The sequence below is a fragment of the Prosopis cineraria genome, unplaced genomic scaffold (genome assembly GCF_029017545.1).
Source record: "Prosopis cineraria cultivar Desert tree isolate PC_DT_omini unplaced genomic scaffold, ASM2901754v1 PC7, whole genome shotgun sequence".
Lineage (NCBI taxonomy): Eukaryota > Viridiplantae > Streptophyta > Magnoliopsida > Fabales > Fabaceae > Prosopis > Prosopis cineraria.
Window position 1 is genome coordinate 37,514,990 of NW_026555338.1, and position 16,430 is coordinate 37,531,419.

At 32.5% G+C, this 16,430-nt stretch overlaps 2 protein-coding genes across 2 annotated transcripts; both read right to left on the minus strand.

The window, feature by feature from the left end:
- Positions 1-1,556: 1,556 nt before the first annotated feature.
- LOC129316813 (OVARIAN TUMOR DOMAIN-containing deubiquitinating enzyme 9-like) lies at positions 1,557-4,964 on the minus strand. Its single transcript, XM_054961183.1, has 9 exons — positions 4,946-4,964; positions 4,715-4,851; positions 4,168-4,263; positions 3,994-4,077; positions 3,442-3,503; positions 3,298-3,352; positions 2,681-2,777; positions 2,223-2,287; positions 1,557-1,634 (listed from the first exon to the last, which is right to left on the minus strand). Exons 1-9 carry the CDS (start codon positions 4,962-4,964, stop codon positions 1,557-1,559), a joined length of 693 nt encoding a protein of 230 aa, XP_054817158.1.
- Positions 4,965-9,950: 4,986 nt separating this feature from the next.
- LOC129315918 (ATPase GET3B-like) lies at positions 9,951-14,946 on the minus strand. The gene is made up of 11 exons (XM_054960074.1): positions 14,747-14,946; positions 13,855-14,066; positions 13,682-13,744; positions 13,464-13,574; positions 12,856-12,930; positions 12,709-12,777; positions 12,569-12,634; positions 12,398-12,463; positions 12,226-12,324; positions 11,215-11,346; positions 9,951-10,639 (listed from the first exon to the last, which is right to left on the minus strand). The coding sequence occupies exons 1-11, from the start codon at positions 14,862-14,864 to the stop codon at positions 10,502-10,504; spliced, it is 1,149 nt and encodes a 382-aa protein (XP_054816049.1). The 5' UTR covers positions 14,865-14,946; the 3' UTR covers positions 9,951-10,501.
- Positions 14,947-16,430: the final 1,484 nt, after the last annotated feature.

Genomic DNA, 16,430 nt, shown 5'->3' on the forward strand with positions numbered 1-16,430 from the left:
TGATAGGTCTCAAACTTGAAAAAGGGGGAGGTTTATTAAAAGTTTCCAATTCTCCTCCTTAACCCTTAGTTGGCATTGCTCGAGAGGTCGAGTTATGTCTTAGGGATTGGCATGGAAAGGTAGATTTCTCAATTGCTCATATGGACAACAAAAAAGTGATGCTTGGTTTGGAGTTTATGCAAAAGGTAAAAGCCTTTATCATGCCATATCATAATATATTCTACATCCTTGAAGGAGGAGTTGCTTGCACAGTACCCACTTCAAGGGGTGGATTTGCACAGTTATCAACCATGCAAATATTAAAGGAAGATAGCATACCAAGAAGGCCAGGAATGATCTCATCTTATGGAGAGATGAATCATTAGAGAACTAAGAAGAGGAAGAATCTCTGTAAGAGAAATCCTAGTACATGAATCGAGTCAGTGATGAGGGCATCACTGGATTAGGTGGGGAAAAATGTCACAATCTCTGTTTAGAAAGAGAAGAAACCATAAGGCTACAGTGCTTTTGGAGATGTCCAGGACGATGGGGAGATTTTTAAGAGAATTCAGGGTGTTCATGAAGAATCTAGTATGTTCTAGAATGTTCTAGAAGCATCTAGAATAGTCTAAAATTATCTAGAAAGATCTAGAAGGTTTTAAAAACTCATAAAAGAACGTGGATATATGTAGAATATTTTAGGATATTTTAGAATGTTCTAGAACGTTCCACACATATCTTGAAGGTTAATTTTTAGAAACATCTTTGTAAATATCTAGATATTTATTATAGAAATTTCTATGGAACACTCTTAATGATGAATGTAAATTATAGAATTAAATTGATCTCAATCGTTCATTAAGGAGGTGGGAATTTTTTAGAGAAAGGAGGAGGCCTATAAATACCACCACAACTCCTAATTTGTAAACAACAAGGAAAGTAATTAAAGTTCTAAACTCTCAAGTTCTCTCACCAAGCTCTCTTCTCTTTTGTGTTCAAGTTTTCTAATTTCTTTGCCTACATTCTGAGGGTTCGGTTGACTTAATAGAGAACAAGAGGTTGATCACATTAAGGCCGACATGGTTCAAGGATTGGGAAGTTCCAAAGCCGTGACAAAAGTTATACTTGAATTTAAAATGAGGGCAGTGGGAAGCGTGCAATAAAATTGAATGCCAAGAAAGGCAATGACTAACAATTAACATCATCTCCAAACTCATGATTAAATAAAACTGAGCAACAGTATCAAACTACTAAATTCAACATCGTGCATGTAATGCTACTTTTGCAAATATAAAAGATAATTCAATTCAAAGATGTTTTAAGTTTAGATATCAAAACAATCTGTGCATTAAATTGATTAAAAAAAATTGATAGATTGTGAACTAGCTAGCAAGTAAGCAACCCCGCCAACGTCAATATAATTGCCTAAGAGTGCATAATGTGCTAAGGATGCGTATTCGATTCCAGTTAATTCAAGGGCAGTCGCATAGTAAGCCCACAACCAAAAGCAAGCGGTTTGACAACAAGGAGAAGAAATGTAAAACAACTCACATATCAGCATGCGGACCTACAAACATCTAGATTTGGTCGGCTATCAACATCTTAAACCAAGCACCATTTGCGGTAGACACTAAAAGATTCTCATAACAAAGTATCTGTAATACAATAGATAATTCACGGAGAAAAGACTCACAAAACTTGATGAGAATTTCCGATCGACCATTAGTATAGAATAATTTAATTAATTCTCGAAGCTCACAAGGTCCTAAAAATAAAACTAATATCTTGGTAAATCAATTCTTGAAGAAGTTTAGCAAGAATATCATATTTTCTGTCATGTGAAATTTTAAGGCAAAGAAAAAAATAACTCTTCAATTTCATTATTTGTCATGTGATTTCCACGATATATTTCTTGATTCCAATCTTCCAAACTGCAAATTGTCAAAAGAAGCCACCATTCTCATTGGTCCTTCGTTGTCTAATACAAGGTATTTGTTATCAAGGTTCTCGTAGTGTTTCTTTTCCTCTTCCAATTTTTGCTTATTCACTTTCATTTTTAAAATTTAAAATATTATCCTTAGCCGATACATATTTGTTTTCCCTCTTAACACCATTTCCCCCAAGTACACAAGAACCGGTCACTGGCAGAAAATCAATTCTACATGAATTACATCTCATAATAACTTGATCAATTTAAATAGCTAAGGGAGCGTATGCAGAACAAAAGTTGAAAGGACACATGCCTGCCAACCTCCTTCAGGATATATTGAATTGTAGTGTACCTCAGCCCAGAAGTTCAGAAAAATAACTACATAATGCTTAGAATAATAAACAAACAAGAAAAGCCACCACTCGTGAAGCAAAATAAGTTTGTTTTATTTCCAAAGGGGAAAATAAGGGAAATAATTAGTAGTCTCCAAAGTAAGAGCTAGTCAACCTGTAATCACAATATTCTTATTTGGAAAGTTAGTCTTTAAGCCATATTTAGGCTTACGACTAGAAATAAAAAATGGTTACAACAAAGAAATATACTTTATGTTTTAAGGAAATATAATATAGTATTAATCGAAGTGAATTACACATAATCAATAAAATGTCATTAGGAGCCCATTAAAGATGAAGCATGACTATACTTCATTTAGATCTTTCAAAATTAGTAAAATGTCATTGGGAGTCCATTAAAGGTGGAACATGACGATACCTTGTTTGGATCCCTCAAAATTAGGAAGAGTTTCAATGCAGCAAGTGCTCTTGAATGATGTTATGACAAATATCTTTACTCTATACAGCAATGTATGCTAAAAGGAATTAGAGAACGTAATGATCATATCAAGATAACAATTGACATGCTGCACGATTAGGTGGTCTTAGTAGATCATTTCAATTTCAATTCTAATGAATCTATGTTAACATTAAATAGGATCTACTTATATAGTACTCCCTCCATCCCAAATTATAAAATAAATTTGAAGGTATTTTGTCGCCCCAAAATATAAGACAATTTAAAAAAAACAAGGTTTTATTAATGATGTTTGTCTAATATTATCCTTTAAGTGGAAGGAGAATTGAAACGATTGCAGATTTGAAGTTATATTACATGAAGGGAATTTTTGAAAATTTTACATGTCTTGTTTTGAAAAAGTAAGTTTGTAAAGCGCTGTTATTAAATTTTATTGGTATGAGTAATCTTGTGAAAAATTATTTTATAATTTGGGACAAATTTATGATAGAAAATAACCAGCCAGAAGCTGTAAAAGCATGCATAAAGATCATGCATCATAACCTTAAAAGACTTATAGACAAGGTGCTGAGACATACAGTATCTGCAGCAACCTGCAAAGTAACATGATCTCCCCATTCACTGTTCTTGATCCTATCAGTAAGATAATTAAAGTAAGGAACAAATATTTCAAGAAAGAAACTCAAAAATAAGCAAGGATGCAAGAAGAAAAGTACTTAGACATCTTCTCTAAATAGTCTTCATAATCTATGGGAACATATCCCACGTCTGTCTCTGGATATAACTTCAATTGATCCATGAAAATATATCCCATTAAAATTACATAGACAAGAATAACTTCACATCAACTATTATCATGAAATCAAACCAATCCATTGTATGGACAATGATATAAAGGTTTAACAAAATAGATGCAAGCCCGATTCACACACAGATTTGTGGTGCTCAGAAGTTCGATAAATTTGATCTGATAGCGCGCAAAATTGAAAGGGGGAAAAACATCTCATGTGATATCAATTAAACTACATAACACAAAGATCACTACAAAAGTTTAAAGTCAAAGCAATATGTGAATATATCACCATGTGCGAATTATTAACATCATAGTTGATTCAATACTCATGACATACACATAAACACAAGTTTTTTGTTGTCTTATTATGATTCCACATGTGGACCATCTAATTGTTAAAAAGCTTCTGATTTTTGAAGTAATAACAAGAAGATGAACATGATTCTAAGAGATGGCAATGCTATGAAAGAAAAGAGCAAACCTGACAGTTTCCATCTCTGATAGACTCAACTAACTTGTACATCTGCAATCTATGAATGAGAAAAGTATTCTTAGCATTTTTGGTCTAGCATGACAAATTTAAGCAAAACTAAATCATAATTATGTTAAAAGTTCCTAAAAAAATTAGAAAGAAGGTGGAAGAACCACCAGCAACCATGCAAACTAATAAGCAATATCTGTCTAGTAGCCTTTGATGATCTAACGTCGCTTCATCAACTGAAGGTATTTTTCCATTGGTGCTAGGAACATGCTGCATGAAGGATTACAAATGTAGGAACAATAGAAGACTTGGAAAACATATCACATCCAACACCCCTTTCTTCTTTCTTCCTTTTTTCTCCAATCAAGACACAAGTTTTTCAAATATTCAAAGTTAAGACTAGCACAAAATAGCAGAAGTGAGAATCAAGATTTTAGCCTAGTAACCAATGATAAGAGAAAATGTTGGCCAAATAGCATCATGAAACTGACAGAAGGCAGCCTATATGCAGCCATAAAAACTTAAAGCTTTGGAAATTAGCATCGTTAATTACAGATGACATATTAAAATTGTCTTTTGTCACCCAAACATGTGATTTGATGTTAATTAATGAAGGTATAAATAAGAAAAAAATGTAAAGCCTTCCCCAGAAATGCATTAATGGAACTTGAGAAGCAACACTTACTGGAATTGGTATCATCTAATTCAATCTCTTCCCCACTTCTCTGTCAGCATATTCATCCATCTGCTCCAATGAATACAACCATTCTTCACCACAATAATATGAATTCTTTTTTGAGCTAGAACATAAACTAGAAGGTCCATCATCCTCCCCTTCTTCTTGATTACTCTCCTGTCCTACAATTTTTGCATAAACTAAAAACAACATAATAGAGTGATGTAGAAAACTTAGCATCTTAAGAAGACATTAAATAAGGAATATTGAACATACCATGGTCACAGTTACCCATAGGATGGCTATGCCAGTCTTTTGGAAAAGTAGATAGCTATAGATTTTCCTCCCATTGATCTGGAGGTGTGGAAGCTTCTATAACTGCAAGTTGTGATAGTTGTTGCTGAATAGCACGTGCCATTAGCTCGTCATTTTCTATGTAGCTAAATTTTAGTTTCATAGTCGTTTTCATTAAAATAATGCCCACGATAGCAACTAACATTTTCTAGAGTAACAGCGCCACAATAGCCACATGTAGAATATGGGCCTGTATCAAAAAGCTACAGGCCCTATTGAACAACATCAGGATCTTGCTCAAATGAAATCATCTCTCCAACAATAGCATCCTAACTCAGAATTTTTTTGCTAGAAACAACCTTGTTTGATTCCAACAGATTGTTGATTCACATAACTTGGCCAATTTTACAATACATATGCAAAGAAAATCACTTCATAGAGTCATTTCAACAGCCTACATTCCTGCAGAATGATAATAAACAGAATCATTTCATGGATTAAAGACCAAGAGTGTCCTATATTTTGCTTGTAAACATATAAGAGATCTGCCGAGAATAAGAAGCCCAAATGCAGGTCTAAATTTTAAAGTGCTGAGTTAAAATGAAATACTTTATAGCCTTCTTGAAATCCTTGTTCACACATTTAGAAATTGTCAAAATGAACTCTTATTCCCATAGGAGGAGGTTATATGGGGCGCCTTTTTTAAACCAAAGAGAAATGAAAACTTGTTAAAGGGCAAAAAGTGAATCCTTACTTAGTTCGGCCATAATACGGCACTAGAAAACAATGAACAAGAAGCGAGAACAGTAACTAAAGAGACTTTAAAGTTTAGACCCATAAAAATCTCCCTCAATGGCCACACCATCCACGTAATCTTATCCATGTATAAACAAAGATACGAGTAGTCGAGTATGCTCTTGACTTTATAACAATATAACATGAAATTGAATTTTATTGACTGGAAAAAGGATGAGCTGTGAATTTCAAAAAATCAGTATAGCATTCTAACATGGGTGGTGACACGGTAAAAGCTTGAGGTAGAAAACAGAGAAAGGTGATGTTCAGGACACCAGACATTAAAATCCAATATAATTTTCTAGGAAGAAGCCATACGAGTTCCTTCAAATGCATACGATAATAAGGCCCAATGATAAAAGAACAAAGAAAAAAAATCATCGGACAACCGGGAACAACGTTTCTAGCAGGCGTTTCCTAGGATGGCGATGAAGATTTGAAGGAGAATAAAGATGCAGAGTGCCATTAAAGACTCTTGAAATTTCCGATGCCTCACCGTATAGCTTTTATCCATTACGCGCACTGATTCAGTAGCCAACCAGCGCATCTCACAATAGTAAACAGTTGCTTAATCTGAACAAACTTGAAGCAAAGAACAATGAATTCTCTGTGCGAAGATATCGAGAAGAGAATAAAGAAATCAGCGGCAAGGATGCAAAGCTTCCTACACATTTGGATCAAATTGAAGAATATGCAGATCATGTTGCATTCGTCCAAACGCGAGAACGAAACAAGTTCTAATCCGAAAAGAGCCATAAACGAAAGTTGCTCGAATTTTAGAAGTATAAAAAGATTATGATATTGATAATTAAATATATATATATATATATATATATGTGTGTGTGTGTGTGTGTGTGTGTGTGTGTGTGTAAAAATATTAAATAGTGAAAATGGGGCGCGGACAGCGAATTGAGGAAGAGGAAGTGGAGAGGGAGTATTGTTTCAAGGGAAGGGCTCCAGGAAAGTCCATGATGGAAAAGGGACAAATATCATGAGGTTTGTTCAGTGTTTCAAAGAGCGAATCTTTGAAGGGCAGGGAGAATGTGACTGAATGACTGATGATGTGAGAGAGAATTTAATCCTCTCCCTCTCCTTCTTTTTTGTTTAAAAAACAAAAAGAAAAATATCATTTAAAGATTATATTTAATATTAAACAATAATTACAAAATTATAAAATGTCACTATACAAACCATTGACCGGTTTAAAAATAATTTTATATAGAAAAAATTATAGTGCTTCCATTTTTTAATTGAGAGGCAATCATTCATTAAGTAGTAATTACACATTCACATTTAAGGACATTCACTAATTGATAAGAGTTTGATTAGAAGAAGAGACAAATGTAAATTATAGTTTAACAAATAATCATTTATTAATTAGCAAGTATTTATTAATATTTAACAAGAAGTTATTCATTGATTGACAAGTTCAAGAATATAAAATAGTTTAGTTGTGGGAAAGAACAAGTGTGGATTGTATTTCAATTAGTAGCCACGTATTAATTAACGAGTACTCATTCTCATTTAATAAGAAACTATTTATTAATTCACAAATTAAAAAATTTCAAAGAACTTAGTTGTAGTTGTAGGAAGGGATAAGTACAAATTATGTTTTAACAAATAATTATTCATTAATTAACAAATATTTATTTACATTTAATAAAAATAATTTGCTAATAAAAAAAAGAAAAAGAATAGTAGAGGTATTATAGTTTTTTCCCATCTAAAATTATTTTCAATAAATCCCTTAATCCTATAGTGATATTTTAAAAAAATTTTTGTCATTGTTTGGTGTTATATTGCCTTAGCAGTCCTTGAACAATATGTTCCTTTTAAAAAAATGGGTATGGACAAGGTTGCACACAGGGTTAAAAGAACAAGATTTCAATCTAACCTCAAGTCTAGTCTCTTTTATGAAAAAAAAAACTAGGTTAGACAACTATAATCAGGTTTGGTTTAAACTTAATTTGAAATTGAATAAAACTAAACTTGGTTCATAGAATTGAAATATCAATTTTAGTAATCCAATATCTCACTTTGTTTTTTATTTTTTTACCTTTTTTCCTGTGAGAGATAACAATTTATTTTAACTTGATAAACTCAATTAAAATAAAAAAAATACTTATAATCATTTAAAATTTATCACAAACATTAAGAGCTAATCATAATAAATTCATTACAATCTCCAACAAAAACAAAAAGCATTTCAATTACAATCCACATGACTCAAATTCAAAACATTCAACAAATTGTTGATAAAAACAAACAATCCAAATTTTAAGGGGTAAGAATGCATTTTTACTTCTGAATTATTTTCTAAGAAATACCTGGTACCTAAACTATTTAATATAGCATTTTTGCTCTTAAAAAAATTAGAACGTAATATTTTCAACTTTAACATTAAATATTCACAAACGTTCATTAGATAGTTAAACTACCTTCTTTCTAATCATATTAATGGTCAGCATCTATTATTTAATGTCAAAGTATAAAATGCTATATTTTAATTACTTTAGAGACAAAAATGTTACACCAAATAATTTAGGATGTTGGATACTTTTTAAAAAAATACTTTAAAAATAAAAATGCATTTTCACCCAATTTTAGAACAAGCAGGAGGAAATAAACTATAAATAATACTCTGAAAATACAAAACCAGTCTGGAGCATTAAAAAAAAAAAACTGCAGTTTGCAACACATATTTGGACAAATTTTTGTAATTTTGCTATGAACTCCAAAATAGAGCCTAACATGACCTAGTTAGATTTTTTTTTTTTTTTACCTTTTTTGGGGCTAGTTGGAAGTAGGACTTGGTCGCTCGAATCTTAAACTAGCTTAGACATTTTTTTTATTTTCCTAATCGAACTCTGTTTAAAATATCATGTAAATTTGGATACATTTTTTAAATAAATATGTTTAAAAGGAGTTTATCTTGCTTATGGCCTAGGAATGCAAAGATTTCCCTGCACACACACTAATTAAAATTCATTTACGATAAATCCGTATAACATACTTTTTCTATCCATTTGATCTATGAAAAAATTACAATATCGCCGGTATAATTTGTCCCAAGGGATGTCCAATTATTCAACTCCTCGTAGTACCTCATCCATCAATGACCATATGTCTCCCAATTCTCAAACATATTTAAAGGCAAGGGAGCGCAAGGTATATCCTTACTCTCAACTCTTTTTATTTATCACAATGTAAATCCATATGTATGACTAAGATGTTTTGTTGGCCATCCAATATAGGGTCAGTTTGGATATGTATATCCGGAATTAATTTTGAGTCAAAAATCATAATTTTGGAAATCTTATCCAAACATTCACAATTCTTCCAAACTCCATTTGGCATAAGTTATTTTTTTCCCATTTGAAAATCCATTCTTATTATTTGAGCATTTTCCACTCCTCCCATCTTTATAATGCTTTTGAAATATTATCCAAACATTTTCAATTATCAAAATCAATTTAAAAAATATTATTTAAATATCATCACGTTTTGTTAATCAATTTTTGCCACTTGAAATTCAAAACTCTTAGATTGCTACTGTACTATACAATCCACAACTTGTAGATTGCCACGATTAAACTGGACAGTCGAAATTTTGAAACGACACCAGTGTTGGCTGAAGTAAATCGTTGTCGATAGTGTTTAGCGTTTATGCATGAATGCGTAACTTGTGTGACACTGGTAGACAATGAATCCTTGATGAATACTTTTAATACCGCAAATTATAAAATCTGACATCCATGGGCAACAAAGGGAGACTCCAGCGTGGGAAGCGCAATCTTACGGAATGGGTAGGATCGAAAAGTTTAGGCCATTAGCAAATTTGGGGTGGTCTTTTTAGATTCATGCTTCCCACTAGGCGCTTGAAAAATTGACTAGTACGAGGCTTGAGGGTTTAGTAGATGTCACTTTCACAGATCCTCTTTATATCTATCCATCTGTCTCAGAAAGACTAGCCACAAACTATAATGAATTACAGATCCTCTTCAAAAAGTCGAGCGATGGAGTTTCTTAGCAGCTAATTCAATTTCTCCCCCATTTTTGGCCGAGGAAATACTAACCATAATTTTCAAGTTATTGGCAAGAAAACATTTTCAAAGATACTTATAATCAAGTTCAATTAATCACTAGTTAAATGAATCCTCGTCTGGTTTAAAAATTCCTCTTCTGGGCCTCCTGAAATCAAATATATACATTGTCCTTCAATAATCAAATAATTTTGAAAAACAGAAGAACCATACATTAATTATATTCTACCTTTTATGACGAATAATCAATTCATATTACTTGCCATTTTTTGACACAATCTGCTACAGGAACTGTATAGTGCGTTAAAACCCATTTGACATGCAGACTTTATCGCTCGCTCTGTAGTTAGAATCTGTAATCGTTGAAGTCTCAGCCATAAACGTTTGATTCCTCAGTCTCAGCTTTGTTTCAATGTTTCATACCACTTTTATCCCAGCAGAGATTCCAGAGATGAGAAAGAAACATGAGATTCTGTCTCGCTCCTTGAATGGATGTCAAGGAATTTGCCATAGATCACCACAGCTGTTCAGCCAGTGTCTCTACGAACAGCATCATATGCTACTCCTTGCTATGCATCCATAAGGAGCCAAAAGGATAAGAAATACAGATACTCTCAAACCAAGCACGCAGGGATCAAAGCGAGGAAAGACAGGCCTATCTATATTTTAGCTCGCGTTCCGCATATCTAAAATGTTTGTTTTATCTCCAGAGCATATCACCCAAGTATTTGAGAGCCGGGACACCCCTTATCTCCATATCCACTAATGGTACCTGGTATAATCTCAAACCAACAAGTTCTGAATCATTACGAATACGATCAATAGCACGCATTTGATCCTGCACGGACAGAAAAACCAACGGAGCGTTACAATTTTATTTAGCATCTAGCTTTTTAATATCTTGGTTGTTGTCAAGAGATTATCGTTATAGTCACTAAGAGAGAATAATTCTTTGGAAAACTTTCAACACATTTAGATTATAAATCTACAGAATTCTATGATTTAAAACTTGAGCCGTGCCACAGTTTTCCACCTGTACCCACATAAACTTCATATTAAACATGATAGACTGTTATTCTTAGTGCCTAAAGAACCCAAAAGAGTCATGGGACTCAGTTTATGTATCCTGCCTTAAGTTCCTCTGATATATGCTTTCATCTGTCGCTGCTTAGGGTCTTGTTCCCCAGCTGGGACGAAAAACCTTTAATGTCCTATTAAACCTGGTAAATTCCATATAACAATCTCCACAAAGTTTTCACCAAAACTCTAAGCCAGTGATAAAATAATTTTTTACACAGTATACAAATTTATCACTTAAGTATTCTGATCTGTTATAGAATAAATAATCCAAACTTGTCTTGTACGTGCTTGACCACAAATTCAAATACAGAAAAATGATTGATCTTTGATTACCTTCCTTTTTATTGAACAAAACTTGCAATCCGATGAAGAAGGCAAGACCTGATTAATGATAAGCCTTTGAACTGGAACTCTTTCCTTCTTCAAGGATGCGTGTAACCTTGAGGATTCACTAATTGCCATAACCTTGAAGAGAAATAATCACAATGAGATTGTAGCAGAAATTGAAGATAAAAATGAGCAAACAGCAAAGTTTGAAAAGAAATAGTAAACTAGTAAAGTGAATAATAAACTGGCATCGAGAAGTATTATACAATTATTTTTTAGGATAAGAAAGCAAGTCATAATTAATGGTGTTTTTGAGGAATTATATATAAAGAGCCCACAACGATTCTGACAGAAGATTCAAAAGAAGTGTGCAGGACTAGAGGTCGGAAGAGTCTTAGCTCATGAATCATGATGTTCAACCAGGAGTCAAGGATAGTATCTAAATCTACCAAATGGGCTTCAACCAAAATTGTAATGTAAGGAATTTAATTTGTGAACGCATAAACTATTACAAGGCATAATAAGTTAATGAAGTTGGCATATTGTATGCAATATGTTTGTCGCCTTTGAAATGACGGTTTTTTTTTTTGGGTAGACTTTGACATGACAAGTGTCTTTTGCAAATATTTCTAAATTATCATACCAAGAACCAGACTCCTTAAATCATTTATTGGGGAACAAATGATTCTGACATTGACGACATTTTAAGATTCAAGTTTGTTTATTATTTAAGAATCTATAATTAACAACTTAAAAGGAATCTGATGATTTCTCAGTACTAAAGTTGCAAAAGTATGATAAATATTTGAGACACAATCTACTAGAAACCAAATTTGGTCAACCAAGGGAAAATCAGTTCAAACTATTTTGACATTAGCAATATATTATATTTCAAGTGTTTTTGTTGTAGTTGGCATGTCAGTTCCTGGATAGGCTTAGTGAAATAAGGCTTCTTCTAGTTGTTGGCATTTCAGTTCCTGCCGCCAGTAATCTTGCAAAGAAGAAGGTCAGCATTACCGTAGGAATTGTTACTATTATGAATTCAGTAGTGTCTGGATCCTGGAAAAGGTCCCGTACTTTTGCCGTCCTCTCCTTGAGTTTCTCTAGTTTGTCTGACTGCATGTGCAAATTCAGAATGCTTATATTCCAACAAGGGAAAGAGGCCTTTTAAAAATACTTTTAAGCTTACAGCATCAATTCCAGCTTCTTCTTTTCCAAACAAAGATTTGAAGGCTGTAGACAATTTTTTCTTCAACTGGATAACATAGTTAGTATCATTATCAAAATTAGTAAAATCATTTATAAATAAGCAAGCTATGGAACAGTAAACATAAAAAGTTTTCAAGTTCATGATCCATACCTTCACTACTTTGCCAATAGATCCATCCAGGAAGTCAGGTAATGACAGTAGCCTAAGTGTATGACCCTATTAACCAAAGAAATAATTATGAATATTCATTTTCTCCAAATATCATACAAAGACTGATAAGTGTTACAGACCGTAGGTGCTGTGTCAAAAACAATCCGTGTGAACTTATCATATTCTGATGACTCAAGGAAATGCATCACCTGGATTAAAGTAGCATAAGCAAGAAACATCAGTGCATTTTCTTCTAAATAATTGGTCTTTAAAAATGAATGAGATACCTTGGACATTGCTACGATTTCATCTGTTCCAGGTGGAAGAGTATGCAGCAGCTCTTCCAGTTTCAGGTCCCCTAGCTATAACAATTTCATTAGCCAATAAATTAATAATATTATATTAATATATAACAAAGCAGATTACAACAGCAAGGGAGTCAAATAGATTCGAAAGGCACTCTAGGTTGCTATGTCACGTCAATAGAGACAATGCAGATTCCACTACTAGACTCGAGGAAGATTTTTGAAGCTCCTGAATCTAACTACAATTCTTAAGCAAATTCAAGTGGAATCTTTAGCTGTAATTAAGAGAGATGAACTGAAGGTAAAAGTACGTAGACGTCATTAATCTAAGAATCCAAAATAATTAGTTGGATATTTGATCATTATTGTTGCTGTTGTTATTATTTTCTAAATGCATAAATATAGCAAGCTATAAGCCTCATGTTTATAATTAAATATTACAAGCTTCAGGTTTTGAAAGTTAAAGCATAAATGTACTAGGAAGAGATTGGGTCTAAACCATGGCTCAGAATTCAGAAACAACAATATCATAGAGCTTGAATAATTTGAGAATGAAAGCATACTCATAACACTCTGATAGCAGATACAACCTGTTTAGCAATCATTCCAAGTCCCATACTCTCCATTAAATTCTTTAGACCTCCATTATCAACATTTTGACTGGCCGCATGGAACTCTTCCATAGATTTCTCAGGGTTTATCTGTCACGCATGAAAGGTTAAAAATGGAGCATGTGCTCTATGAAGTTCTGCAATAGACCAATCAAAGCAATACCATTTGGAGGAGAAGAATTTCAATCACTGAATACCTCGAGTGCATATAATGGTGAATCCACTCCTTCAACTGGAACAAGCCTGCCACCAGTCAAATCCTAATGGAAAGGTAGCGTTATATCTATAAAGTTCTGTCAAGATTATACAGTACACTACAATAAATTCTAATACTATTTGCTCCATAACATATATGAAACAATTTAAGTACCTGGCCAAAAGAGTCGCTTAAGGAGTGAGCAGGGTCAGTTGAAACCACGATAGTAGGATGTCCATGATTCGTGAATTTGACGGCAAGGGAGGCAGCACAGGTTGTTTTACCAACACCCCCCTTCCCCCCAAGCATGTAATACTTACGCTGGTTTCCAGTCATCATGTCATCAAATCCATGAACAACTTCTGTAGCAGTTCCCAGAAATCTCACTGCAGGAAGGAATTGAATTCATTTGAATGTCGGCTCCTACTCAAAATATATATATAAATGAAAGATGAATGGACCCCTTTCAAAAGTAAAAGAATGTCTTATGCTGCGAAATCCAGCTTCCTTCAAACTACGTATCTCCCTCATGCCTCGTTTAGAAATTGCTATCAATTCTATGATAAAACATACAAGCAAATTCAAGGCCTTCTGCGTCAAATCTAAGGAACCCATCTTTGCAATGCAGTGGCTGCAGTGTTTTTCGATTCTATTACAGATATTAATAAGCTGGTTAGTGCAAAGTGCAATTGCAAACCATTACCATTCAGGGCGGAATTTCTCATTTTCTAATGCTATCATGCGAAGGATTGCAAATTAGACAACAGATAGTAAACTGTTTGCCGGGAAGAAACTACGTTATATTGAAATTTGCTATGCCGAGATCAATGCTTTGAGTCAAGTCCCTTTAAAGTTTTAAGTGTAGTTTTCTTATGCTCTTTCTTAATTTTGGCCAACTTGTGTTCCGATTCTACATTTTCCCCTCCAACCATTTCCTTTACGTCTTCGTATGATTTTGATTATCAACTCATGCGATCAAAGTATCATACGAAGCAGAACAGGTCAGGAAACAATCAATAAACTAAGCTTCCTTATGATGATAGGAGGGCGAGACGGAAAGAAGTACCTCGAGGCGAAGTGATGAATGGCACTCCTTGTAACGAGGACGACGCAGGGTAAAAGCTTCGGCAGTGAAGAAGAAATTGCTTTTGGGTCCTCGATATATGACGAAGTAAAGCTGCCATTGCCGAGCAGTTTCCAGACGGCGTAAAGGATGGCACTCCACAAGGGAACGAGAAGTGGCCAGGGACAGCTTCGAACTAGAGTATATCAGTTCGCACTAGAAAAACCGGAAAAACAGGGAAATTACACCATATATAGGCGTTTTTTATTGAATCGCATGTACTAATAAAAATTTATTATTTCCTTGAAATTATATTAAATTATAAAAATTTAAAAAAATTAATCTTTTAATTCTTCAACTTTTAATTCACTTGTAACTAAATTCCTCAACTATGACTCGCTTATAACTTAATCCCTCAACTTTTAAATTACTTACAAATTAATCCCTTAACTTTTGTTAATTTTTTTCATGTTAGCTTATATCTCACATCGATGAGTAAGAGGAGGGTATTTTAAAATAATATATGAACATTTTTTTATTCCTCTTATTTGATAAGAATTTTTTAAAAAAATTAAAAAATAAGGACCAAATTATAGGTAAATCAAAAGTTGAAGGATTGAATCACAGTGAGTTATAATTGAAGGACTGAGTTTCAGCGAGTCATAGTTAAGGGATTGAGTTATAAGTGAGTTAAAAGTTAAAAGATTAAAAAATTAAGTTTTCTTAAAAAAAATTAATTTGATTTATGATAATGTTAATTAATATTATGGTGTTGGTGACTACTATCACACTCTAAAATTTACACTTATTTTTTAAAATTTATATAATATCTTAAATAATTTTATTTATTAATACATACGATGGTAAAAAAAATTTATCATAATAATAAAGAATAAAACTTACTTTTTAAAATATTACCTTAATAAATATTTTATTTATTAAGGTAAAAAAACTTTAGATAATATTTTTAAAACTCTATTGTGATACAAAATAGGTTATTATAGTAATTAAGAGTTATATCTATATATATAAAAGTAAAAACACAAGTAACATCTAATGACAACACATGTCCTTAATTATAATATTTATTTATTTTTAATTTTTTAAAATAGATAAAAATTTTAAAAATAGATAAAACTACCTCACCCTCAAATATCTCCCAATTATCGTGTGTGTGTGTGTGTGTGTGAGCAGCATCTTGGAGATGACAAGTTTCCCTTGTGCAATTTTATTTATTTTTTTAACCTTTTAAACATAAATAAAAATACCTTTCCCAAATATCTCTATATTATCCCAACTCCTCATTGATTAATTTATTTATAATCTCAAAATTTATAACTTTAAAATAATAATAAAAATATTTATACCTTCCTTGTCTTGAAAAATCCCTCCATCATCCAAACTTTACAACTTCTTACTCATAATTATAAATTTTAATTTTAAAATTTCCATTTCAAGAATTATTGAAAATTTGAGATTTTAATTTTAAACACTTGTTGAAATTACAACTAGATTTATATTTAAATTACAAATATTAGTAAAACTACAAGCAGCATCCTCTCAATAACATGTGTTTTTAATGTAATTTTGCTTTATTTTATTTTTAATTCTTAAATATAAATAAAACTATCTCATCTTTTAGTATCTCTACATTATGTCAGCTTCTCATTTATTTATTTATTTAAAA

Bases quoted from the DNA above. Each gene is read 5' to 3' on its own strand.
- LOC129315918 (XM_054960074.1), bottom strand. From the start codon at position 14,864: ATGGCAGCTTTACTTCGTCATATATCGAGGACCCAAAAGCAATTTCTT. The intron at 12,635-12,708 runs GTCTGTAACACT...TTTGGTTAATAG, and splicing joins TTTTTGACACAGCACCTACG to GGTCATACACTTAGGCTACT. The intron at 12,325-12,397 runs GTAAGCTTAAAA...TTGCACATGCAG, and splicing joins AAGAAGCTGGAATTGATGCT to TCAGACAAACTAGAGAAACT.
- LOC129316813 (XM_054961183.1), bottom strand. The intron at 2,778-3,297 runs GTATGTCTCAGC...AATTCCTTTTAG, and splicing joins TGCAGGTTGCTGCAGATACT to CATACATTGCTGTATAGAGT. The intron at 1,635-2,222 runs GCATGTGTCCTT...ATTGTATTACAG, and splicing joins ATCCTGAAGGAGGTTGGCAG to ATACTTTGTTATGAGAATCT.